We start from the raw sequence: 24463 nt of genomic DNA, 5'->3' as shown, positions 1-24463 counted from the left end.
AAAAGTGATGCTTCTTGTTGTCTCTTGCTTCTGTGGTGAATTGGATTTAAGAAGATTTCGTTTTCCCTCTTCACTGATTGACCCTGCTTTTTAAGAAGCCCATGATGTAGGCTGATCTGTTGTTGACGCCTGTAAGGTCCAGACTTGCCATCTCGCTGACAGCCTATCATGACAACTTCAGAAGCGCGACCATAACTTCTGATACTGACCGAATTCACCATGTTGATTGACAAAGAGATAAGGAAGTTTCTAACCCCCTCATCAATGTCATGATTACTAACGCTACCTTTCCCCTGAAACAGCAGTCAAATTTGCAGACTACCAAATTCGATTCACCTTGTTCTGGTTAAGATTTGAACTCAAGATCTTTTCCACGGCCTTTCTATGTTCCTTCTCCGTGTTAAGGAACTCAAGCGTAGGGAGAGTTCAAGTTGATACCAAATCTTGTTCTTGCTTCAAATCCGAAATGACCTGCAGGCATCCAGCACTTGTAACAATGTGCGACGAACGGCGTCAACGAAGGAATACTCACGCTCTTCCTCTTGGGGTCCTTGCTGGACCCTTTTGCGGTTCTTTCCACTCGGATGCGCCTGTGCAATGCTCAGCGACGCTCACTCTCATCTCGCAACTTCTTCACCTTCCGCGCATGATGGAGTGATCAAGCGACAACGCTGCTTCTGCTGCTGTTGAGTCCTTGAATTCAAGGAACGCAATGCCTCGAGGCTTTCCCGTGACCCTGAGGAGAATGTGAAATTTTATTGTAGAAAATTGCCGAGACAAACCTGTCTGTTAGGACTCTGATGCTCATCTGGAAACCATTAAATGCTTTCACTTGCAGAAGAGAAGTTTAGACCTGATCATGTGGCGCGCAACTTGCGAAGTGCTGCTTGATGTCATCAGCAGTGACATCGAAGGGGAGCTGTACAGGACCAATCAGCGTCTTCACTGAACCAGAAGAAGTGCAGAACGGACCTGACCGAGAAAGAGAATGTGCTTAACAAACCCTTCCTTCTCTTTAGCTGGTAGATCTCTGCTGGGTTCAGAAGCTTCTTTCTTGTCCTGTGACTTTGGGTGAGGTAGTATGAGATTTGAAATGCACTCGCTATCACCTTACACACCTCGCTCTGTGCATCATCCTTCCCATTCAATCGTTGCTTCTTTGACGACCCGTCTTTCCCCTTGGCCGCGACTTCTTCAGCTACGACGATCCGCTTCTTCGCGAAAGGGTCGTAGAAAGACTTCGGCTTGCTGATAGCCTGTGCGACAGGCTTCGCGCTCCCCTCGTCATCGCCCTCGCCCTCGTCAGACGACGACGAGGAGGAGGAAGCGTCGCTCGCTTGCTGCTTGCGCTTCTTCGACTGCTTGACTGACTGCTTGGCCGAGCCCTCGCTCGCGGGCTTCGCTGGTGTGTCGTCGCTGACTGCTTTCGGCGCTTCCTTGTCTTCTACGACGATCCGCTTCTTCGCGAAAGGGTCGTAGAAAGACTTCGGCTTGCTGATAGCCTGTGTGACAGGCTTCGCGCTCCCCTCGTCATCTCCCTCGCCCTCGTCAGACGACGAGGAGGAGGAGGAAGCGTCGCTCGCTTGCTGCTTGCGCTTCTTCGATGACCCGTTTTCCCCCTTCATCGAGCCCTCGCTCGCTGGCTTCGGCGGCTTGCTGCTGCTTCCGGCCCCGTTCGTTTCCTTGTCTTCTACGACGATCCGCTTCTTCGCGAAAGGGTCGTAGAAAGACTTCGGCTTGCTGATGGCCTGTGCGACAGGCTTCGCGCTCCCCTCGTCATCGCCCTCGCCCTCGTCAGACGACGACGAGGAGGAGGAAGCGTCGCTCGCTTGCTGCTTGCGCTTCTTCGATGACCCGTTTTCCCCCTTCATCGAGCCCTCGCTCGCTGGCTTCGTCGACTTGACTTCGTCCGTTCTACTATCATCCTCTTTACTTTCATTTTCTTGTATGGCTTAGTGTCAAGGATCATTGTCAGCGAATCTGTGGAAACGTGAAGAAAGTCCCTTACCCTGTAGCTTCAGCTCTCGTTTCCGCTGCAGCTTCTTGGCGTTGGCCTTACGTTTCTTGGCCCGTCGCTTGAGTCTCTTGGCGTCCACCTCCTCGTCTGTCTTGAGCTCCGCTGGCTTCCGGCTGGCTTCCAGCTCGTCCAAGTCGGGGGCACCGGGAAACAGCCGCATGGCACATGCGCTCCCACGGATACTCACGGATACTCACGGATACTCACGGATACTCCCGGATTCTCACGGATCTTTTACTGTGGGGCGGGCCCGTTCAAGAATGTTGAAGAGGCATGGCGCTTCGGCTGCAATGACTGACGAGTAGCAGATGCAGGGCAGGATAGGAGCGAGTATCATGCTTTGCTGGCAGCGAATATGGCTTTGCTGTCAGCACATTTTCTGAGTGTTGGGATGATCCAGAAGGAATGTTGAGAGCTTCCAAGTCGCCGTGGCCTCATTGTGTAGCAGTCAAGTATGGTAGATAGATCTCTAGTCTCAAGGATGCGTCCTGTGAGTTTGCAGCAGTGCCCTTCGTTGTTGTCTCTGTGCCATTCTTCTTCTCTGCATGGTGTATGAATTTTCTTCAACTGTGCGCAATCCTGCATTTGTGCGAAGATAGGAGTTAGTCGGAAGCTGAAGCAAAGAAGAAAGGGCGGGACTGGAAGCATCCAGCTGACATGTTGTTTTAAGATGCGCCCTTCATACTTTATCACCCAGAAGCTCGTTGGTATGTGGGATTCCCCCAACTGGAACCAGGATGGCACCTGGGATGGCCAAGGCTCTGGCCATGATTACTGGGGAACAGTAATTTCTCATAATTGTGTGTTTTGAACTTGTGACGTTTGCTGTACTTGTCAGGAGTGGCATCCTTCCCATGGATTCATCGGCAATGCTGATGGTGGCCGCACCCGCAATGGAGATGATTATCGCCAGACCTAATCTGACAACATCCGAACACGGAAGACTGTAAAATGTTGGGCCAAGTTTGATGTTGATTGAAAGTGCTTCCTTCGATGCTTTATTGCCCTGATGAGGTAGAAATGTTCTGGTAACAAGTCATGAGAGACAAGATTTTGCTGCACAAGGTTTACGCATGCTTGAAGACTGCTTGTTACAAGGTTCCTGATCTCACCGAAACATTTCAATGTGACTTTTACGTTGAAATCTATCGTTCGTGGTCATTCTATTTCGCTCTTTATCTTTAACTTTGCTCCAAATTCACATCTTGCTGAGCGTCAGCATGAGAACACATGGGCAGGCAGGCAGAGTTTTGAGAGGTAGTGCAAGCTTGAAAACTAGCCAGTGCAACTGCTTGTCCAACATCTCGAGAGAAGTGAGTTCGATTCAATGATTTCACGGCGGGAGTTATGAGTCAGGCTCCTCTTCTGATTCGAGCTGTCACCTCTCACCTCACTGAGTCAGCCGATTCTCTCACCCGACAAGTTCTCCTCCACCCCTCCCTCCTGACGACGCCACAAGTTCGCTGCAGCCCCGCCTCAGAGCCTAGTGGTGGAAGACAGCAAAACCAGTACTAGTAGCTCCTCTTCCCACCTTTCAGTGTCTTGTTTGAGTTAGATGCTGCCGGGGTAGGCCCTTGAAAAGTTTGAGTAAACGAAAAGTTGGGCAGTTGACGCCGCTGTCATGGTGAGATGGCAGGGAGAGGAGGATGGGATGGAAGGAGTATCACTGACATGTTGTCGGTTGCAGTCCAATATCATCAAGGGAGAGAACAAGGTCACCATACAAGATGCGCAGGGAAACACCATCTACCCGTGTGGTTACGTGGGGGGTGCTAAGGTCAGAGTGTCGGCAGAGCCGTCGTTCGAGCCATCGCAAGTCTCACTATCGAGCTCGGAGGGGATAACACAGATCGAGAAGGACCGAGAAGCTCAGGTGTTGTTCAACCTATGAGTCCCTTACGCACGGGTGACCCGACACCTCCAGTTGAAAGACGCGAACAACTGTATCGCTTTGAACACAATCTTATCAGAAGAAGCGCTTGACCACGTCAAGAAGATGTGTGGTGAGGGATTTTGAGCATGCCCAGGGTTAGCTAAGGGTCGTTGATCCCTCCTGCAGGCCCTGGATACGAGCTGGATGAGAAGGGAATACCTCAGCCGATCGAGCCTGAGGCGGAGGGATCATCCAACGCCAAGGGGCCAGGATACTTCATCCAACCACACACGTTGCCTGCTGGGACTGGGGTATGACGAACGCGATCGCCTTGTTGTTTGTTAGCACATCTGGATCTTTATCTATGATTCTTTGATCTTCTGTCTCACTACCGACTCGGGCGTACATGTCATGTGCAATTCAGTCTCACCATAGTCCGTTTTTCTCTCATTCTTGCTTTCATTGTCATCCTGACTCGAGCAACACTAGTCATGAGCACGAATGATTTCGTTTAACAGATTGAAGGATTCTTTGGAGGAGACGACTCGAAGCTCACGGAGGACGACGTGGCATATATTTGTAAGGTGACACGACTATCTAAGCTTTCTTGCACAATAAGATCCTAATGCTGCCTGAAGAACATCGAAGATGAACAGGCTGAGGTAAAGAAAGCCTGCATCAGTTACTTCGTACAATACTTTCGTGCCATGGACGAAGAAGGTTCTTGTGGAACTCGTTGCCAAACTTCTTTTTGAACCACATCATCAGGTACAGGAGTTCTCGTCGGTGATGCATTCAAGACCGTGATAGGAAGGCTGGAGGAGGAGATGCCGATGGAGCCGAAAGAATCCCCATGGATGACACCACGAGCAGCAAAGTTAATCGAAGAGGCTGGAACAGAAGGGAAGATAGATTACGTCAAGTTCGTGACAGAGGAATTGGAAAGCCCCAGGGACGATGCATTGTAGCATCAGCTCTCAAGAAAAGCATCGACATTGCCGGGAATGCTGTGCTCTACGAGGAGACGAATTTTCGCCCTCTCCATCTCCAGCGATTCCTTCGTCGCGTTGACTAAATTCATCCTCTTCCTTTTAGCCACGATCTCTGCATCCAGATCTTTCTCTTTCTCTTTCTGCTGTTGTAGCTGTGATTCAATGAAGTCGATTTCCTCCTGCAGTTTCTGCATCCGTTTGAAAGCGTCTTCCAGCTCACCGTGCAGATGCTTCCTCACTATTCTTGTCGCTTGCAGCTTTGACTCCATGTCCTTGATTTCTGAATCGCAATCGTTCGCTTCATTCGCGTATATGCGGAAACGCATGGATACAGTCCGCCATTCTCGCCTGTAGTCTTCCAGTTGCTCCCTGTCCGATGAGGATACGTTTCTTAACGAAAAGGAGTTCCTGGATTCCGCAGCATCCGCAGCATCTCGGGTTACTTTCTCCACCTTCTTGATGATTTCATCTTTCCTTCCAGCAAAACCGTCGATGAGCTGTTGTAGCTGAAGGTTTGGAGCCTGGTTCTGAATCTTCACGCGACAATATGGACAAGTTCCTCTGCTGTTGAGCTTGATGTGAGAATTTAAGCACTGAATGCAAAAAGTATGTCCACAAGGAAACAGAAGGGTTGGAGTGTTCTTTGGGGCCTTCATAAGCTCATAGCAGATGGGGCATGTTGCTTGCTCCAGTTCGCCGGCCAAGAAACATTCCATCTCACCCTGCTGCCGATCTTTCTGTTGGCTTATCTCCTTCTCCTCCTTGGCAAGCTGCAAGTGAAGAGTCATGATATGTTTCACAGGAACGCGAGATCAATCACTTCTTTCTTCAGCTCATCCTTGAGCTTGCTGGTTATCCTTGCAGTGATTTGCTCCAATACGTTCTCATCTGAGACAGAAGAGGCTACATGCAGTGATCAGTTGAGCTGAGATGAAGAATATGGGGATGGAGGGTATGGGATCAGGAAGAAGCGAATAAGAGCGAACCTGCGCCGGCCTCCCCCGTTGACGATGTGACATCATCATTGCGAGCAAGCTGCCGTTGCTGTTCTACTAGGCGCTGGGAGAAGTATGCTTCCTTCTTCCTCCGAAGAATCTCTGCTGGTGTCAAGTCTTGGTCCATCGCAGAGTGGAGGAAAGACTTCGGTGGGAGGGGGAGAGGATGAAGTAGTGAGGCGCAGGGCGAGAAGGAATAGGAGGAGGGTGACCGGAAGGAGGGCGAGGAGTAAGGAACGAAGAAGTCAAGAGGAGGAGGAGGAGGGAAAGCGCGACAGTCAGACTCGCTCAGCAACCCGCGTCTTCTTGACTGCCACGGGTGACCAAGACCATTGAGTTGGGGAAGGCGAAATCTCAAGGGCAGTGAAATAATTATAGGGTCTTTTGCTATCCCCACTCCAATCTTTGGGGCAGTAGATACTAGCAGAGGCGGGCCCAGTGAAGGACGCCGCTTCCCTGGCTTTCCCTGTCTAACAAGCTAGAGGCTCGTTGCCATGCCCTCTGCAGATGCTCTAGTCGCCCTTGCCGACATGGTGCTCGCAGGTCAGACAGCTGCTCCCGCCCCACCCCCACATCTCTCCCTCCTCTTCCTCCCCACTCTTCTTGAGCCGCATGACATGATGTGCGTTTGCCAGCGATGTGCAGGGGCAAGGCAAGATCGGTCAACATCGATGTCACACGGGGAGGAGAGGGAAGCGTCGAGGGACTGATCGTGAGAGGGGAATGCGAGGACTTCCAGTGGACAGACTGGGAAGAGATTCAGCGAGTTCGACGAGTCTCGATCCCAGCAAGAGGAGGAGACACGAGCGTGGAAACATCGAACCTCCTAGGAGCCATAAAGAGCCTGTCTCCGAATTGCTCTGTTGGCGTGAGGGTGCAAGGGAAAGTTCGATTTCAACAGATCACCGGGGGGGTGACTGGGTGGAATCTCGCAGAGGTGGAGGGGAGTGCAGGTCTACAAGATCGCTGTCAGAGTGAGCTCAGACGATGTTGGGAGTGTTGACTGAGGGTTGCTCACAGACCCGGAGTTGGTGAAAGCATGTTTGGACCTGCTGACCTACGATGGAGTTGTCTTCTATTTGCACCGATCGCAGGAGATGTCAGAGGAGCAATCGGAGGATTTCTTGAAGTGTTTGCAAGTAGAAACGAGTCAAAGTGACTTGTCATATACAAAACCTTGGAATCTGCAACAAGTACGCATGCTGTTTGTACTTTTTTGAGTTTGATTGTGCGAACAGGGGCAGATTCTTCTACAGAAAGGTGAAGATCATTCAGACAAATCCCTCCAAGACATGTGCTTGCTTCTGGGGTGCGGGGCGTCCAACGACGTTAGATCGTATTCTGAGTTGTCTTTTCTTCTTTCAGGCGCAATGGGGTTGTTACAGGGAAGATTATGAAGGAGGCTGGGGGCAACCCTATCAAAGATCCATCAACTGGTTCATCATGCTTCTCAAGAAGATACCTTCACTTCCGTGACATCACATCGCAGATCTGATCGGCGAATGGAAAACTGATGGGCACTTGCATTTTGACGTGCTGGGAGAGGTAAATACCCAATGTTATAACTTCCTGCGTCTGATGACAATGGAAAGGATGAGGGGAAAATTCATTATTCAGGCAATGTCGAGAACCAGGTAAGGCTCTTGCGTTGGATGGAATCTTTCCATGTCTTGACAACTTGTCCAACTCACTCGATTCATCCAGAGATTCCTCGGCTCCTGTAGGAAGCCAGATGGACAAGAGGAAGGCGCTTGCTTTCAAGTGCAGTCTGAGGCTTCGCCCAAGTGCATTCCGTGGAAGTCAGCGTCAAGAGGGCTGTCCGTCAAGACATTCCTTGAGCTCCAATTCAAGACGAGGACGTGCGAACTGAAATTGATGTCAAGCAGGATCAGGAGGTTGTTTCTTTGATTTCTCTCTGAATCTCATCGATCATCCCTGCAGAAGAAGTCTGCTGCCCTTTATGAAGCAACCGCACACCTTCGAAATCCATCAAGCGCCAATAGCGAAGCAAGCAGTTCGCTCTAGTGCGGGAAGCTCTAACAAGCTTGCGACCCTCACCATTGGTCTACAGCTTCGCCTTGGTATATCGTTATTCTCACTCGGTGCAGGTGTTGCTGGACCTCAAGAGGAGATGAGCGAATTCTCCGGATTCTTCATCTATCATCGGTGCATGATGCAACATCTTATGTTGGTCGTCTTGACAGTGCTCGTCAGCGGGCTGTTGTCTATGGCTGGTTTGCACTTCAGCAGCCAAACTCCAGAGAAGAGATTTGTTTCAGTTGTTGAGATTAGCAGAGAAGATGATTCGTATGATTCTGAAATCATTTGGATGCTAAATTGCGGCCATTGGATGATGGTATACAGTTCTGTTGGCACTCTTTGATCTCGCAATTGACTGAGCGGTGATTGTTCAGGTTTCTCGCCAAATCCAAGAAATTTTCGCTGTCTATGCCAAAGAGATAGAGAAATGTGGAGGGTCAGAGAAGATCGATTCACAAAGTCAAAGCAAATTAGCCGAGCACAAAGCGATAATCTATGCTGACGTCATCGTGCCCGTCAACCAACATCAGGTAGTTTGTCATGCTGTCATAGATAGTGATTGCTGAATGTGAAATTCTACTCTTGATCATGAAAAGAATTCTGGAGGAAAGCACACGGCAGCTTCCAGAGGTGAAGAAAATCCTGTGGAGGATGAGCAGAACAACGATATCAGGAAGAAACTTAGAACGAGGAAGGCTCGATCTGAGACGCCAAGTGACAGTTCGAGAATAAGGTTGAAAACTCTTTGATCATCGTTCTCAGCCATGAAAGACGCTAGCAGTCAAGGCGTCAAGAAGCAAATCGAAGAAAGCAAAGAGAACAAGGTTTGGAATATACATAGTCCGCAATGTGCTTAGTGATCTCATACCTCAGGTTGATAATCGCGACAGAGTCTCGAATTCAGCAGACAAAGGTTTTCACATTTTGCTATGATGATTGAGAAAGTAATCTTGCGCACAGTCAAACCCGTGGCACATGCAGGCACTTGGGCTTACCTTGAAAATGAACATTCTTGACTGTTTTCTAATCAGATCCGTCTACTGCAACCCGCGCTGAAGAAGAACCTCCACCTGCAAGCCAACCGAGAGTGACAGTCAGGGAGCAGATGTCTCAGAGCTTGAAAGAGCAGATGCGGAACACCGTCTCTAAGACGTTGAGCTGCGAAGCAGCAAATTCTTTCAAACAGCATCTTGAGAACCCACAGATCGAACCTGCACTTCGATCGCAAGTCGTCGACCTGTTGGCCTCAGTGCCGGGCATACCCGACAGGCTTTCCTTTACATCTTCTGAAATCGACACGATCCTTGAGTTTCGAGATCGAGTGCTCCAGAAGTGGCGGGCAATACGTGACCTGTCAGGCGACGAAGGACCGATCTTTGATGTAAGTGGAGAATTCACTCAGCCTTGCTTCTCCTCCCTTCACCTTTCGTGACCCGGACCTGCTGCTGAGCTCGTTCTCAGGCTCTGTGTATCCTTGCTCGGAGCTTTGACGACGTGTTCCAAGAAAGCTTCAGTTTGCACCTACAGAGGTGAAGAGAGAGGGAAAGAGGTGGAGACTTGATCTTGATCGGACGACCTTGCAGGCATTCTTCTGGAATGAGCATCGACGTGGACCCGATTGAACTCTGTGGGATGCGCGTGTGTTTTTACAGGTTTGCGGATTGTTGTGCTCACATGCAAATGACTTGAATCCGACAGGTTCGAGACTTTCAGCCTGCTGTATGGGATGGTTGACGACACCGAAGACGATCAGCTGCATGTGCTCCTAGACAACGAGGAGGAGGTCGAGGACCCCAACATGGATCAGCCCATGTTGACTTGATTTGACAGTTGTGGGTGTCGACAACAGACAAGAATCTTCTTGTGATGAGGTCAACGGTCCAGGAGCATGACGATGATGGTATTTCTCGATTCTCCCTCCCCCTTCCCCTTCCCTTCCCACCTTCCCTTCCCCTTCCCTCCATGATCGCCTTTGACAGTCGAGGATTCGGGTGAGAACGTCATGATTGAAGCCGAAGAGCCGGAGGCACAGGTGCTTACACTCGTTCCGGCGGATTTTCTTGTTCGGTCACATCCTTCTTTTTGTAGGGCAAACATGACATGGAGGAGGAGGAGAACCTCAACGAGGATAAGGAGGAGGTAGACGAGAACTTGAACGAGAAGAAAGAGACGCAAGAGGTTTGATTGCCCGACACCTTGGAGCAAGGCTAAAAACTTTCTTCGTCAGTACTATGCAAACATCCCGGCCGTTTTCTTCAGGCTGGGGTTGAAGGTCCCCTTGGCTTCTTCTCTCCAGCATCTTGGTTGGTCACACGCTTGAGAGCAGGTGGAGGTTTTGTTCGACGATGGGGTCTGGTATCTGGGGAAGCTGTCACAATTCTTCGAGAAGAGCGGAAATCATAGGTCGATGGCTGTTCACAGGAGGGTTGGGGAGGGGGGAGGGGAAGATGGAGGGAGGGGGGAAGGGAGGTAGGGAGGTGAGGATAGCGTGAGGGAGGGAGAGCGGGAGATGTTTTCCTGAGACCTGGTCATCTCTTGCAGGATTATCTTTGACGATGGAGATCAGCAAGACATCTTGCTTCCGGATCCTGATGTCAGGATCGCTGAGATGTACTACAAGGGTAACTACTCGCTTGCCAACGAGGAGGACAGGGAAGTCAGTGAGAGCTACAACTTTGCCCTCGGAGACATCGTGTGGTGGCAATTCGTCAAGGTCTGACATGGGCCATGGACCTGTCAGTCGAGCTCATCTCTCCCCTCAGGGCGAATGGTGGCCAGCGAAAGTTTCTTGTCTCGACCATGTTCGCTCCAAAGATCTCAAGACGGTGAGGAAGCGAAGTTGTGGCACGCTGCTGGTTGCTGGAGGGCAGCAGAGGTGACGCATCGACAGACGCTCGAGGAAGAAGGGCAGCCCGACGAAGACAGCGTGCTGGTGAAAGAAACTTCCTTCTCGCTTCCCCTCACCCCGATCTGCCAGGTCTTCACGTTCGGCGATCACACGTTTGCCTGGGTTGACCTCCCAGCGGAGGCATACATGACTTCTCTGTGTGAGGAAGGAGGGAGGCTAACGGCAGGGCTCAGGACCTGCTGGGTTTCGGACTGCACGCAGAATTCATGAATCAGATGGTGAAGGAAGTCAGCCCTCCTGTGGAATTTGACGCCAATCCTCGTGCCGTCATAGGTGAGCGATATGGAGAGGTTTGAGATCAGCGTCAAGGAGGCCTTGTTTGCCTGGCAGAAGTTCCCCCCCGGCGTTCGGCATGAGCAGGTCAGGTGGTGCAGAGGTGGTTTGCTGGCCTCATGCTAGAACAGAACTCGCGATATCTGCCGCTTTCAGCTCAGTTCATCTCCATGAACGAGAGGTCGGAGGCATCTGCTGAGACCAACAAGCGGGTGTGTAGATGTTTTGATGCTCCATTGGCTCCTCCTCATGTGTTGTTGGCAATCAAGCTCAAGAAGCGAAAGAGAACCAACGGGTCGAGGAGCGGGGAGGCGGAGCAGCACAAGGAGAAGAAGGAGAAAGAGGGCGCAAGGCTGGTTGAGTACGATTACGACCAAGTGGACATGGATATGATGGGGGGCTGGAGAATACAAAAAGCTGCGGAGGAAGAGAATAGAAAGAAGGTGAGGTCTCAATGCGATGGCCAGACTCTATATCATCCCTCAGCACTCCAAGGTCTGCGGGAGCTGACGGGTTGTGCTTCGCAGGAACTGCAGGAGAAAGAGAACCGCCTGGTCAAGATGCTTTCCTTGTAAGCTGTTGAAGTTTCCAGGATGTCGCAGGCTGTGAGTTCCTCTTGTCGCAGGTTCCCCATCGATTACCTGCACACGAAGCTCAAGAGGCTGGGCGTGGGGCTGACGGCAAATCAGGTCCATCCAGCTCCTTGCACGGTTGCGAGCTGATGTTGAGAGATCTGCAGATCGATTATGTTCTCAAGACGCTACAAGGTCCACCGCAAGAACTTCCATGACAGCAGCAGACTGACTTGTTGCGCCCAGATAAGATAGGAATGGTTCAAGGGCACGTGAAGAAGGGCGTCAAGAAGGAGAACGAGGGCACACCGGATATCCAAGGGAGCTCGCAGGACGGCACTGTCGGTCATGACGCCGACAGCCTCCAACAAGCTCAGGACGCTCAGAATCGCTCGGCGGTCTACCTGGAAGACATCCGGATAGCACGTGATATGGCCGAGAATCACCATCGCCTCACGACAGCTCGATGCAAGTGAGTGATCGTCGCTCATTTGAAGTCTCCCGTTCCTCTCCTGTTCGCCCCTCTCCTGTCCTCCTCAACTTCCACTGCTTCATTCTCCCCCCTCTCTCGTCCTCCCTCCTGGTCTTCCCGCTCAGTCACAGCTCGTCGACAGGGCACTGGCCAAGGAGCTCAAGAGAAGGGAAGACTCGTGAGTTGCGATGCTGAGTGACATGACTAAAATGACAAGTTGTGCAGGTACAAGGAGACGCTCAGAAGATGGAAGATTGATCAACTCGTCCTGTGGGACAGCCAGGTAATGCTCTCGCTCTCACCCCCGTCTCTAACTTTCGTCCTCCACAGTCCAAGTTAGAAATCCTGCATGATAGGATAGAAAACTTGCGGAAAGAGAGTAAACCCTAACCTAACAACCTCTTCGCCTGCCCGGCTGTCACTGTCTACTACAGCCGAACCCCGACAAACTATGAACGACTCCGAGTGACAGCAGTGACCGTACTACGGCCGCCGCCCGGAGTCACCGACCCCGGTCGGCCGGGCGGGCCCCGGCCGGGCGGCTCCGACTCAGGCCGAGTGAAGGTCTAGCTTTTAAAACAAACTTTTATGACCGAAACTCGAGTCTGTCTGGAGGTCAAAGGAAGCCTGTAGAGCCCGCCAAGAGGAGGAAGCGAGAGAGACTGACAACTCTCAGCTTGTTGAAGATGGAAGCTTCAAAGATTGACATCATGTTCGGGCTTGTACCATTTGATGTGCAGTCCTGCCTCAAAGAAAACTTGATCAGCTCAATATCAAGCAGCTCGAGTGTGAGCATCTTTTCGCAGACAATAGGATCCTCCGAAGGCGAGTACATCAAGGAAAACCTCAATGACTTTGCCTCTTGCCAAGTAGATACGCCTGATGCAGTCTCTCCTTGCCATGACCTTACCAGTGATATGTGGACTTGTCAAGAGACTGTTGAAAAGCTTTACGAACAAATACACCCACCACTAAGACACAAGAATTGGTTGTCAGAGTCCATCTTCGATCAGGTACTTTCGTCATCATGCATGCAAAATTTACCTTCCTCCAACATTTTCTTTAAGGACAATTGGCTCAATACATCGCTGTTTTCGACGTGTCTCGAAGACTCTTACAAGTGAAGCTCACTTTGAGCAAAATAGTCTCTGATCCATCTCCTCATATGCAGACTCGCTTCTGAGCCATCCAAGCTTTCAAGGGGGGAACGAACTCTTCATGTGGCAGAAAACTTCGGGATCATCTTCGAGCAACAGAACAGCTCCAGCGGCATGAAAATGTTTCCCCACCACATCGATCGATCGCATTTGACATGACGGTGTCAGATTGAAGGTGGCTGCGCTGAGGTACAGAGAGCCCGCCTACCTGACGGGAGAGATCAACATCGGCGACGAGCTTGTGCGAATCAACTCCCAAGAGTTCCCTAGGGAGACTGATTGTACGCCAGTGCCGCGCTTGCGGTTCTTTTACACTTTTGGGCAAAGACTGACATGTCGTGTCCATCAGCTGACATCAAGAGCTCGATCAACGCACTGAACGAGTCTGAGGAGACGGAGCTCGGTGAGCTCTCGAAGACGGAGATCTCACTGACCCGACGCAGGTTTCATCCGAAGGTTCCGCGCCGGAGTGCGCTATGTCTCCCTGGAGGCGAGCAAGCATGCCAGGTCCAGCTCCTCTTGCAGCTGCTCCTCTTCGATCAACGATCGGCACGGAGATGGATCAGTGATGGCGTCACTGTCATGTAGCGACATGGAGGAGAAGGAATCCGACATGAGCGTGACGCAAGAGGGGCACGAGGACTCGGAGCTCTCCGTAGCTCCGAGTGTGCTCGCCTCGAGCTGTGAAGATGACGCTCTCCACCTCGATGAGCTCACGGGGAGCCCCAGCCCCCCCATGAGGCCTGAGGTGGAGGAGAGCGAAGCTCTCGCCGTGCAACGGCAGGTAAGAGAGTGCCTCGTGTCGCTCGCGTTCGCGTTCAAGTGCGGTCAATGCTCAGCTGGGCCTTGGGGTAAAGGGCAGGTTGTCTTGCTCTACTTCTCTCAGCTTATGCTGACTGCTACTGCAAGCTATTCGCAGTGCACTTGAAAGTTTGCTCCAAGTGCAGGAACTTGATCTGTCCGGGATGTTTTGCATCGAACCCTTGCTGTGCTGGTTGTGTCAGCCAAGAGGTCCCTGCGATCTCAGCCACCACCAAGGCCATGATAGCCGTGCGAAGCGGCTGAGGAGTCTACACGCAAGGAAGCGAAACTAGCGAAACTCAGGTCAAGACTGTCTGATGCCTGAACACTAACACTCAATGTTTCCAAAATATGTAACAATACAAGAACAAAATCAGCTGATGCGATTCCCTTCCATCAGACATTTGTGCACCACGTCCAACAAACTCTTGTTCTCCTGAGCTTCACATCACAAACAAGGATTAGACAGATCAGTGCAAGCTCACCAGAGCAGCTGCAACTCGCTCTTTGTCCGCAAGCTGCTTATTAACTTGTTGCTCTTGCAAATGAGTTCCAGGCGTGATCTTCACGTCAATCTTGTATCGGGGCGGCAGGCTTTGCATCAGCTTCAATCTAGCAGAAGTAAGACAAAATATCAGCCAATAATGAAGTTTATCGGCATATAGCATAATAAACAAAGTTCAGAAGAATTTTTCAGCATGGCTGTCATTTGCTTTAACATGAATGCATTGTTTGCGCATCGGTAGCGGGGTGTAGGAAGCATGCACGCATGACTCACCTAATGCATAGTCCAATCAGCGTAGATGCAGAGCAGTGGGGAACTGTGGGTGTGAAGTAGACGTGTACGTATCCCTTCTCCTCATCCATCGTCACGTTCCCCTCCTGCAGCACATTGAGCTGCTCCAGTGTTAGGTCTTCATGCTCAGGGTCCTTGATGTCTCTGATCAGATCAAAGATCTCTGCTGCGTCCTGGGCGTCTATGACATCCTCTTCCTCCTCCTCGAGCGACTTCTTCTGTCTTCCCTCCTCCTCCCTCCTCTCGAAGACCACTGGGTTCGCGTTCATGCCTCGAAAGTCCATTGCTCTCTCCGCCGCCTCCCCCTAACAAGCAGCAGGTCCTAACTACCACTAAATTGTTACTTCACTAGTGAATTTGATTACCACCTACCCCTTGATCACAGTTTAAAGTACCGGTACTGGGTAAAGATTTCTCCTACCACCCCTCCGAGATTACTATGTTCAAGTTTACTCAACATAGTGTGCGAAAGATGGCACTACCCCCACCCTTCGTATCTTTGGCTCGATTTGTTCCCAGGGGTATTTTAATACCCTACCCTCCAAAATCATACTCCAAATTGTGGTAATATCATGGGTACTTTGATAACCCCCACCCCCGGGTAAGATCTGCCCTGTGCACTCGCCCTGCATGCTCCATGTCATCGCATGAGACTGGAAGACGGGGGGGAGAGAGAGGGGGGAAGGGGAGGGGGGGAAGGAGGAGGAGGAGGAGGATAGTTGAAGAAACACAAGTGGGAAGGGGCTCCAAAGAGATGAGGGAGGACGGAGGAGGGGGTTGGGGATGATCGGGAGGGAGTCGTACGACGTACATGTGACGATGCTGGCTAGCAAGGTGGAAAGAGAATGCGAGGCGATAGAAAGGAGGGAAAGGAAAACTGAATGAAGAGAGGAGAAACGATTGAGTGAATGGGTGAGGAAGGCGGATACGGTAAAAGTCAGGCTAATGGAATGTACATGGACGATAGCGGCAAGAATTGTTCTTGATGCAGGATTGAAGAGCCGCAATTACTAATCCCATTCATCTGTGATAGTTTCTGTTTGCTGGCTGCAGTAGCGTTGATAATTATCTAAGATAGTCTTGCCTTGCAGAACCTTGTTTGGAACCTGAGCCATGCCATCGGACGCCAAAGCGAAACGAGCGGCGAAGAGAGCCGAGAAGTGAGAGAATGCAACTCTTGTTGCAAGCGCAAGAGAGTTGATCTGAATTGCTATCAGGGGGAAGCTGAAGCCCGGAAAGGTTGATGATGCAGCATCTGTCGCTTCTACAGAGACTGTAATGTCCCAATGTCTGTCCCCTCGACCTGTTGATCCACATGCAGGCTGCTTCCGGCGCTGGCGTGGATGCCACAAGCAAGCCTTCCTTCTTTGAGAGGACAGGAAAGAATGCAGCGCAGCGCTCAAGCATGCAGATGGATATCTGTGTGCAGAACATCACGCTCTATGCGGGACAGGTTGAGAGCTCGGAAACCGATCTGCCATTCCTAATCGTGTTGTGTAGGTCGGCGGACCAGGAGGAGGACCCGAGCTCATTGACCGAGGAACCTTGTCCTTGACGTATGCAACTCAAGGTCTTCTTCTCTTCTTTGACTGATGTCCGGATGCAGGTATGGCACGAAGTACGGCATGGTTGGAAGAAATGGTGTAGGCAAGAGTACGCTGCTGCGGGCCATCGCGTATGAAACATCTGCCACGTGTAGCAGCATCCTGAAACAATTTTATAGGTGTCGCTTCATAGAAATTCCGTCCTTCTTCCACGTGATGGCCTCTGCCTCATCGGGTGTCGTTCTGATAATGTCGATACAGGTTGTCCACGTAGAGCAGGAGTGCAGTGGGGATGATAGGACAGCACTGCAAACTGTGCTGGAAGTGAGTTGAAGCACCTTGTGTCTCTTAGATGCTCAAGCTTCGGTCAACAGGCAGATCAAGAACGCGAGTGGTTGTTGAAGATGGAAAACCTGCTAGTCAACGACGAGATTGAAGAGGAGCAGGCAGGAATTTCGCTGAATGATGTAAGTGATTTCCGAAAATTCTGCATTGCCTTCCAGGCTGATCTTCTGCTTAGGTGTATGAACGGTTGGAAGAGCTTGATAGTGATGCAGCCGAGAGCAATGCAGCCACGATCTTATCTGGTGTCATGTCATGGAGGCAAGGTGGACAGAAACGCTCACCTGTTACTGCCAGGTCTGGGATTCGATAAGGAGATGATGACTAGGCCAACCAAGGAATTTAGCGGAGGATGGAGGTAGAGGCTCGTCTACAGTGTGAGGGGGGCGGGTACGTTGTGATGTTCCTTTGCTGTCCCAGGATGAGAATCTCGTTGGGACAAGCTCTTTTTGTTCGTCCTGACCTCCTCCTCCTCGATGAGCCAACAAATCACCTCGACGTGGGCCCTGACCCTCTTCCAATGCTTCTTCTGACCTGCTGGTCCGACAGGTCTTTGCATGCACTTGGCTGGAGCAATTCCTCGTGCAGTGGGATAAGACGGTACTCTCCTCTGCTTCCCTTCCCCTCCGTATCCCTCGTTGTGCAACGGCGTCAGACGAGATCGAAGGGAAAGTCTGACACCGTCTTTCTTCAGGTTGTGATCGTTTCACATGACCGCGGATTTCTCAATCGAGTCACTACCAACACAATTTTCCTCCACAGGAAGCGCTTATGGTGACCTTTTTGCGTGAGTCTCGTTCCATCCCCTCAACCTTGCTGCAGGTATTACGGAGGATCATACGATACTTTCTTGAAGGTTGGCCGGACTTGGCTGTCTCCTGGATGCTTTTGAATCCGTCTGACTCCTCGTCTCAGGTCCGAGCAGAAAGACGAGCTCATTCCGAGTCCATCGTGAAGTCGCAGGTCCGGGCAGGAGGCAGCGAGGCCTGTCTGAAGATGCGTGCAGGCACGACGAACGGCCGACTTGAAGAACTTCATCGCAAGATTCGGACACGGTCACAAGAAGATGGCGAGACAGGCGCAGAGCAGGATGAAGCTGCTCGAGAGGATCCAGGGGGAGAACGTGGAGCTTGATTACGACGACCCTTACCTCCGGTGACTCGCCGTGCCCCTGAACTTCCTTCTCCCATGATCGCCAGCAACAGCTGGACTCCTCCTCCTATTCTTCTCCTTCCCTCCTACACTTTTGACTACCACCTTTATCTCCCTGTCTCCTCGGTGACGCTGACTCATACATCCGATCACATCAGTTTGGAATTTCCCGCAGCTCAGACTTTGCCGCCACCATGCATCTCAGTTATGAACGTGAGCTTCGGCTACGAAGAGGGCAAGCTGCTCTATGAGGTAGGGCGAGAGGGAGAGGACGGGGAGAAGAAGAGGGGAGGGAAGCGAAATACAGTAGGCGGGTGAGGAGGTGACATGCTTTTCGTCCTGCAGAACCTAAACTTTGGAATCGACTGTGACTCGCGAGTCGCCATTGTTGGACCCAACGGAGCTGGCAAGAGTACGATGTTGAAGCTGCTGGAGGCGGAGGTCTCCTCTCCCCGCTCATGGAAGCGATGCTGAAGTGACGGTGCAGGTCATCCCGGTCACAGGAGGCATCAGCAGACACCCGAAGCTGAGGATCGCCAAGTTCACTCAGCACCATCTTGAGATGTTCGACATGGAGAACGATGCTGTCGCCCACATGAGAAACTTGCAGGTGAGAGACGGAGAGGGAGACAGAGGTGTGAGAGGAAAAGACGAGCAGAGATTGAATGTGAAATGGGCAGCAGCAGCGGGGGAGCGAGGAGGAGTGATTTGGTGCTCATGTGTGGTGGGCTGGCAGGCTGCGGTGGGAGAGCCGGACAGTGTGGAGGAGGCGAGGAAATACCTCGGAAGGTTCGGACTGAGCGGTGACCTCGCTACACGACCAATCAAGACCCTCAGTGGAGGTGAGGAGGAAGAGGAAGAGCAGGAAAGGGGAGTGGAGCGGGGAAAGTGGATGGACATGCGTCTGGATCGGAGGGTGTTGAGGTGTTAAGGAAGGGTGGGTGGTCGCTCGCTCTCCTGAGCTCTAGCTGCAGGGCAAAAGTCTCGCCTGGCGTTCGCTGAATTAGCTTGGAGACAACCACACATCCTCCTCCTCGACGAGCCGACGAACCATCTTGACATCGAAACCATCGAAGCCCTGGTGACTTCACCTTCTGTTTCCACACACTGCTGTGTTCCTCTCCTTCCTTTCTCTCCATCCTCCCTTCATCTCGCCCTCATCTTTCTCCTCCTCCTTTTCCCCTCCACCGCTCCTTGTGTCTCTCTCCTCCTGTGATCCTTTCCCTGCGGCGCGAGCTCTGCTGACCTCTCTGACTCTCACTGCAGGCCATGGCTGTCAACAAGTTCGAAGGAGGCGTCGTGCTGGTTTGGCACAGCCTCTCCTTCCTCTCTCCTAACTCACTTCACAGGTGAGTCATGACGAGCGCCTGATTCAGCTGGTGGCGGACGAGCTGTGGCACGTGGAGAGGCGAGAGGTGAGGAGAGGCGAGAGGTGAGGAGGAGAGGCTGAAGGGGGAGCAGGGAGACAAGCCGGGCAGCGTCACGATCTTCGAGGGAAGCTTCGAAGAGTACCGCGACATGCTGCAGGAGCGCTTCCAGTCGCAGAACCTTCTCCACGTCTCCATGGCAAGGAAGTTGTAAAGAGAGGAAGAGGAGGAGGAGGAGGAGGGAGGAGAAGGAGATGGGTGCAACTCAGGTGGGTGAGGTTAGTTTATTCTCGCTTATCAGACGTTAGTGAAAGGGAGGGAGGGACTTCGCTGCCCTGCTTCTCATCAGTTCAGCTCCTTCAATGACGTGCGAGCACGCAGCATCTGCGAGCTCTTGGTCGGCGTCTCTTGGCTGCTCCTCGTCCTCTCCGGCATCACCTTCTTGGGCGTCGCCAGCCTCATGGACTTCTGCATGGAGGAGGCGCCACTCGAGCTCGCTGCCTTGTCAGCAGGAGGAGGTACCTTGTTGTCTCCATCCTCCTCCGATGCCTCTGCAGCTACCGGGGCATCTGCCGCCTCCTCCTCCTCCTGTTCCTGCACTGGGGCCTCAGGAGCTCCCATGGCCAGCTGGTCGCAGATCTGGAGGAAGCGAGCATCTTGCTCCTGCTGCTGCTCGGGCTGCAGTCCAGCAACGATCTCCTCGTGTGGCGGCGTCGCCGTGAACTTCTCCTGGAAGACGAACTCCTTGTTGGGAGGAGGACGCGGCACCTGCTCCTCCATCTTGGCGATCTTCGTGCAGTACTCCGTCACGCTGCCGCTCAGCCCGTTCATCCCCTCCTGCTGTCCCTCCTCCTGCGCCTTGAGCTCGCGCTCCCCGCACTCGAGGAACGCCTGCTCCCCCGCCCGCGCCTCCTCCAGCAGCTTCTTGCTCCCTGCCGTGAACGACCCGACGCGGGCACTTGTCTGCTTCAGCGCCTCCGCCATGCCCTTCATGTCCTTGGATTGCGCCTGCATCTTCGAGGTCCAGGCGTCTTTCTCTTCCTGCAGAGAGGCCTTGAGGGCCTGCTCCTCCTCCTCCAGCACTGCAAGCAGCTCCTTCACAGCGCCAGCCTCTACCTCCTCCACCTTGGCAGTCCTCCCCGCCACTCCCTCCGACACCTCCGGTCGAGTCGCCATCATCGCAAGCACGTTCTTCTTCTCCTCCTCGAGCCCGCTGCGCGCTACCTCCTCCATCCTCTTCACTTCCTCCTGCACAAACTCTGCCATGGTCGCTGCTCCCTCCTCTGCCTTCTGTGCCTGTCCAAGCACTGATGCCTTTAGCTCCAGCAGGGGGCTCACGTCCAGCTGGAACTGAGCAGTCTCGCCCATGAGGGCCTCCGACCGAGCGAAGACGGGGACAAGCAGCTGGGCAACAGCTGACCCGTCCTCGCCCACCTTGCTCGAGAGCTTCTCCTCCTCTGACATGGCCTTCTCGACGGCCTCCTGGCACTTGACGTCGCTCTGGGCCCACTGCTTCACCTCCGCCTCGAGCTTCTCCTGCAGCCCCTGCAGCTCCTTGAAGGCTCCGTCGCTCGCAGAGGAGGCGGCAGCTCCTTCCTCCACCGCCTGCTCCAGCTGAGCGTCCACCTTGGCGTTGCTCTCCTTCCAGCTGACCGTCTCCTCCCGCAGGCTCCTGATCCTCTCCTGCTGCGTCGAGTTGCGACCAGCCATGGACTCCCGCAGCTCCTGGCCCTCCTCCTTCGCGCTCACCAGCATTTCTCCGACAAGCTTGTTTGCCTCGCTCCACCTCTGCGCCTCCTCCTTGAGCTTGGTTGCCCCGGCCTTCACCATCTCCTCTCCCTTCCCAACGCCCTCTTGTACCTCCGAGTTCTTGGCTGCATGCTCCTTCACCGTCGCCTCCACTTCCCGGGCTGCCTGTCCCCAGCTCGCCACCTGCTCACGAGCCTCCTCTGCAATCTTCTGCGCCTCCTGAGACAGCTTCTCCATGCGCTCCTTCATCTCCTCCCGTTCTCCTCGCAACGTGTCGTTGCTGCCGACCAGCACCGCGTGGTCTCTTCCTCCTGCCTCTGAAAGCTCCTTGACCTTCAACACAGTCAGTCCCTCCTCTCTTTCCAACCCCTTCCATCCCTTCCATCCTGCTCTCCTCCCCGTCTCCTCTCCTTTCCCCTCCCACCAGCTTGCTTGTCCCTCTCCTCCACCTCACCTGCAGGTGCAGCACTTGCTGCAAACTTGCCATAACGGTGGCGACCAGCTGCTGCTGGCCAGCTCGCTGGGCCTCCAGACCCTCGTCGAGCTTCTTCCTCTGCTCCGTTAGCTGCTCCTGCTGCTCCTCGAGCAGGCTGTTCTGCTGCTGGATAATCTGCTGGAGCCTCTCATGCCCCTCTTGCAAGTGGAGAAGGAGACTCTTCTCCCTGGCCTCCTGCTCCCGCAAACTTGCCGCCGTGCCCAGCAGGCCCTCGTGCTGCCCCTTCAGCTGGCCGCGCAGGGCTCCGGCGTGCAGCATCAGGTCTTGCTCCCAGGAGGAGATGGAGGAGGCGTGAAGCTCGAAGATGTTCCCCTCCTCTTGCTTCACCAACGTGTCCTCCAGGTGGGACTTGATCCTCTCGAACGCCTCCTCCTGCTCCTCCAGGCAGCGGCTCAGGAGCTCAGTGGTCCCGTCGATAGCAGCAAGGTGCCCCTCCTCCGGCGATCCCTGCCTCAGCTGCTCCAGCGCGGACCTGATCGTCTCCTGCTGCTGCTGGAGCATGCCTGCAATCTTCTTCATCTCCTCCTCTGCTCTCGTCCTCGTCTGCTCGACAAGCTCGCCTGCCTGCTCGTCCCTCTGACCCTCCCGCTGTGCCTTGAGGAGGGAGGCGAGCGAAGCTCGCTGGGCCCCAAGGAGCTGGACGTGGCTCTCTGTGCAGTTTCTCAGCTTCTCCGCCAGAGCTTCCAGCTGGGCGTGCAGGGTCTTCTCCGACTCTGCGTGCGAGCCGAGGTCCTCCTGCAGCTTCAGCAGGGACGCCTCCTGCTTCTCCAGCAGAGCCTTGGCCTCCTCGAGCACCAAGCGGGTGCTGGTCGCCCTCTCCTCCATCCCTCTCTTAGTCTCGCCGCATCCTGCCAGGAACTTTTCGTTCGCCTCCTCCATGGCCTTCAAAGTAGACTCGCCCCACCCTCGCAGAGCCTCCTCCGCTGCTTCCACGTGCGCTCGGAGCTGGGCTGCCTCCTCTTCGATGGAGTTCTGGCAGGAGAGGAGAGATGTCCTGAGGGAGTTGCTTTTCAGCTTGAACGTCTCCTCCACCTCCTTCATCCTCTTGCCCGTCTCCTCTACCGCCGCCTGCATCCTTCCCTCCACCTCCCCGCTGCTCCCCTTCATCTTCTCCTCGAAGGCCGAGAACGAGCTCAGCAGACCCTCCAGCTCCTTCAGCTGGGCCTCACGCGCTGCTTCGCTCTCCTTCAGGAAGTTCGAGCTGCTGGACCGGCTGGTCGCGCAGAAGTCGAGGAGGAGGCCACGGAGACTATTCATCCTCACCTCCGCGTTCTTGCTGAACTCCACAGAGGCCAGTCGACGTTTCTCCTCCTCCATCGTCTGCTCCATCAGCTTCTCGTGCAGCATCGACCCGTTTGCGATGCTCTCCTTCAGCGTCGTGAGCAGGGCGCCTGCCTCCTCCCTCAGCTTCTCCTCCGTGGCCTTGCGGGCCTCCACAATCTCCGAGGTCTTGGCGAGCTCGAACTTGGTCTCCAGGAGCTCCTCTGTTGTCTTGCGATTGCGGGCGAGGAGGAAGAGCATCTCCTCCTTCTGCTTCTCCACCCTGGCCAGCAGCTCGTCCCGCTCTCTCTCCGCGTTCTCAGCTCGGTCGATGATGATCTGCTGCTGCTGATGCTTCCGGCTCAGTGCCGCCTGGGCCTCCTCGAGCTCAGCCTGCATGTACTGCAGCCTGCACTCCATCTGGTTCCAGTCCTGCACTGATGTTCCCGTGCTGTGGGCGTTGCTGGCGCTCTCGGGCCTCTTCCTCTCCGCGTCTCCGATTTTGAGGTAGCTCGTTGCCACGGGCTTGTTCTGGATGCCGTGCGCTGCCTGCGCGTAGTTGAGCGTCGACAGCGTCTCATCCACTGCTAGCACGGAGGGGGAGATGGTGGCAATGATCACGGTCTTGCACTTGCCCCCTAGAGACTCTTGCAGCAGGCGGGTCAGCTTGCTGTCCCTGTAGGGGATCCTCTGAACGTGCCCCTCCCTCAGGGCGCTGATGACGCGGCCAAGGGTGAGGAGGGACTGGTTGATGTTCTTTCGCTCTCGCTCCTTCTGCGCGTTCTCCGATCCTGCCGTCTTTGCGCACTCACTCCCGGCAAGGTCGACCAGGTGAAGCTTCCCAGTACACTCCATGATGGAGCCAGAGTCGTCAACCTTCTTCCTGGAATGCACCTTGAGGGTAAAGAGGCAGTGGCTGCGGGAAGACTGCTTGTTCATCTTCGTCTCACCCACCCTCCTCCTCTCCTGAGCCTTCTGCATCAGCCTGAGAACATCCTCAGCCGACGTGACGATCGTCTCAGACAGGTTGTGCACGAAGATCCCCTTCCCTCGCGGCCTCGTGTCCTCGCAGATCTGCAGCTTCACATCCTTCCCGTCATCGACCAGAAGGTCTGCCAGCTCCTCGTTGTAGATCTCCAGGTATGAGGCGGAGACAGACGACTCCACATACTGCTCTGTCTTGAGCCTCTCGAAGATCGCATGCGCGGCTCGGGGGATCACACCACGGTTGTTCTCACTCGACAGGTCTCCTTCCATCGTGTGGGTCTTGCCTGTGCCGGTTTGACCGTAAGCGAACATGGTACATTCGAAGCCTTCGAGGACATCGAGAATGTTGGGCGCAATGGTGGTATCGAAGACCTCCTGCTGCGTGGAGAAGGAGGTCAGGACGTCGTCGAAGTTGTAAGTCGTGCGCTGCTGGCGGTTTCCAGCCCCACGAATCACCGTGACCTCCTTCTTCTCTGTGCTTGCTGTGACGACAGGAAGGGTGTTTCCCTTCTGCTCTTTGTCATTCATGGGGCGTACGCGCACGACGACCTGGACGCAGCTCGTCGCTTCCGTTGGCTCGAACGCAGACATCCTGGACTAACTACTCGCTGAATGTACGAACCTGAGGAGAGAGAAAGAATCAGAGATGTTGGGAGAGCAGCAGAGGTGC

The 24463-nt window shown here is 53.6% G+C and overlaps 7 protein-coding genes across 7 annotated transcripts; 3 read left to right on the top strand and 4 right to left on the bottom strand.

The window, feature by feature from the left end:
* Window positions 1-70: 70 nt before the first annotated feature.
* On the bottom strand, window positions 71-2177 carry GUITHDRAFT_102145 (hypothetical protein; the record flags this gene model as incomplete). Its single annotated transcript, XM_005839165.1, has 11 exons — window positions 71-163; window positions 210-293; window positions 337-390; window positions 439-471; window positions 533-590; window positions 638-736; window positions 783-808; window positions 854-919; window positions 973-1059; window positions 1110-1942; window positions 2009-2177. The coding sequence occupies 11 exons, from the start codon at window positions 2175-2177 to the stop codon at window positions 71-73; spliced, it is 1602 nt and encodes a 533-aa protein (XP_005839222.1).
* Window positions 2178-3638: 1461 nt separating this feature from the next.
* On the top strand, window positions 3639-4858 carry GUITHDRAFT_102144 (hypothetical protein; the record flags this gene model as incomplete). The annotated part of the gene is made up of 7 exons (XM_005839164.1): window positions 3639-3641; window positions 3705-3890; window positions 3942-4020; window positions 4077-4201; window positions 4409-4474; window positions 4529-4610; window positions 4659-4858. The coding sequence occupies 7 exons, from the start codon at window positions 3639-3641 to the stop codon at window positions 4856-4858; spliced, it is 741 nt and encodes a 246-aa protein (XP_005839221.1).
* Window positions 4859-4860: 2 nt separating this feature from the next.
* Window positions 4861-6004, bottom strand: GUITHDRAFT_102143 (hypothetical protein; the record flags this gene model as incomplete). Its single annotated transcript, XM_005839163.1, has 3 exons — window positions 4861-5652; window positions 5703-5785; window positions 5869-6004. The coding sequence occupies 3 exons, from the start codon at window positions 6002-6004 to the stop codon at window positions 4861-4863; spliced, it is 1011 nt and encodes a 336-aa protein (XP_005839220.1).
* A 403-nt stretch (window positions 6005-6407) lies between these two features.
* Window positions 6408-14364, top strand: GUITHDRAFT_133950 (hypothetical protein; the record flags this gene model as incomplete). Its single annotated transcript, XM_005839162.1, has 40 exons — window positions 6408-6499; window positions 6523-6830; window positions 6972-7016; window positions 7116-7137; window positions 7243-7313; window positions 7367-7422; window positions 7470-7511; window positions 7582-7772; window positions 7819-8233; window positions 8292-8447; window positions 8514-8547; window positions 8680-8741; window positions 8791-8830; window positions 8949-9298; window positions 9379-9446; window positions 9501-9569; window positions 9616-9700; window positions 9748-9817; window positions 9897-9949; window positions 10006-10095; window positions 10244-10320; window positions 10459-10630; window positions 10680-10742; window positions 10808-10894; window positions 10999-11043; window positions 11099-11185; window positions 11230-11310; window positions 11368-11541; window positions 11626-11669; window positions 11724-11787; window positions 11838-11865; window positions 11917-12142; window positions 12285-12320; window positions 12368-12425; window positions 12883-13155; window positions 13336-13421; window positions 13468-13580; window positions 13649-13702; window positions 13743-14161; window positions 14209-14364. 40 exons carry the CDS (start codon window positions 6408-6410, stop codon window positions 14362-14364), a joined length of 4662 nt encoding a protein of 1553 aa, XP_005839219.1.
* Window positions 14365-14473: 109 nt separating this feature from the next.
* On the bottom strand, window positions 14474-15165 carry GUITHDRAFT_65530 (hypothetical protein; the record flags this gene model as incomplete). Its single annotated transcript, XM_005839161.1, has 3 exons — window positions 14474-14536; window positions 14586-14712; window positions 14879-15165. The coding sequence occupies 3 exons, from the start codon at window positions 15163-15165 to the stop codon at window positions 14474-14476; spliced, it is 477 nt and encodes a 158-aa protein (XP_005839218.1).
* A 1323-nt stretch (window positions 15166-16488) lies between these two features.
* Window positions 16489-19515, top strand: GUITHDRAFT_65384 (hypothetical protein; the record flags this gene model as incomplete). The annotated part of the gene is made up of 20 exons (XM_005839160.1): window positions 16489-16571; window positions 16620-16653; window positions 16702-16764; window positions 16815-16907; window positions 16961-17027; window positions 17080-17140; window positions 17203-17281; window positions 17332-17382; window positions 17477-17556; window positions 17605-17638; window positions 17698-17733; window positions 17789-17937; window positions 18093-18186; window positions 18280-18375; window positions 18422-18544; window positions 18686-18776; window positions 18909-19015; window positions 19201-19239; window positions 19284-19349; window positions 19375-19515. The coding sequence occupies 20 exons, from the start codon at window positions 16489-16491 to the stop codon at window positions 19513-19515; spliced, it is 1587 nt and encodes a 528-aa protein (XP_005839217.1).
* Window positions 19516-23109: 3594 nt separating this feature from the next.
* Window positions 23110-24384, bottom strand: GUITHDRAFT_65383 (hypothetical protein; the record flags this gene model as incomplete). Its single annotated transcript, XM_005839159.1, has 1 exon — window positions 23110-24384. A coding segment is annotated over one exon (1275 nt), but the record flags the coding sequence as incomplete, so codon positions are not given.
* Window positions 24385-24463: the final 79 nt, after the last annotated feature.

This window comes from Guillardia theta (assembly GCF_000315625.1).
Source record: "Guillardia theta CCMP2712 unplaced genomic scaffold GUITHscaffold_9, whole genome shotgun sequence".
Classification (NCBI taxonomy): domain Eukaryota; class Cryptophyceae; order Pyrenomonadales; family Geminigeraceae; genus Guillardia; species Guillardia theta.
The sequence above is the reverse complement of the archived record's forward strand: the minus strand, read 5'-3'. Positions and strand labels throughout refer to the sequence as shown.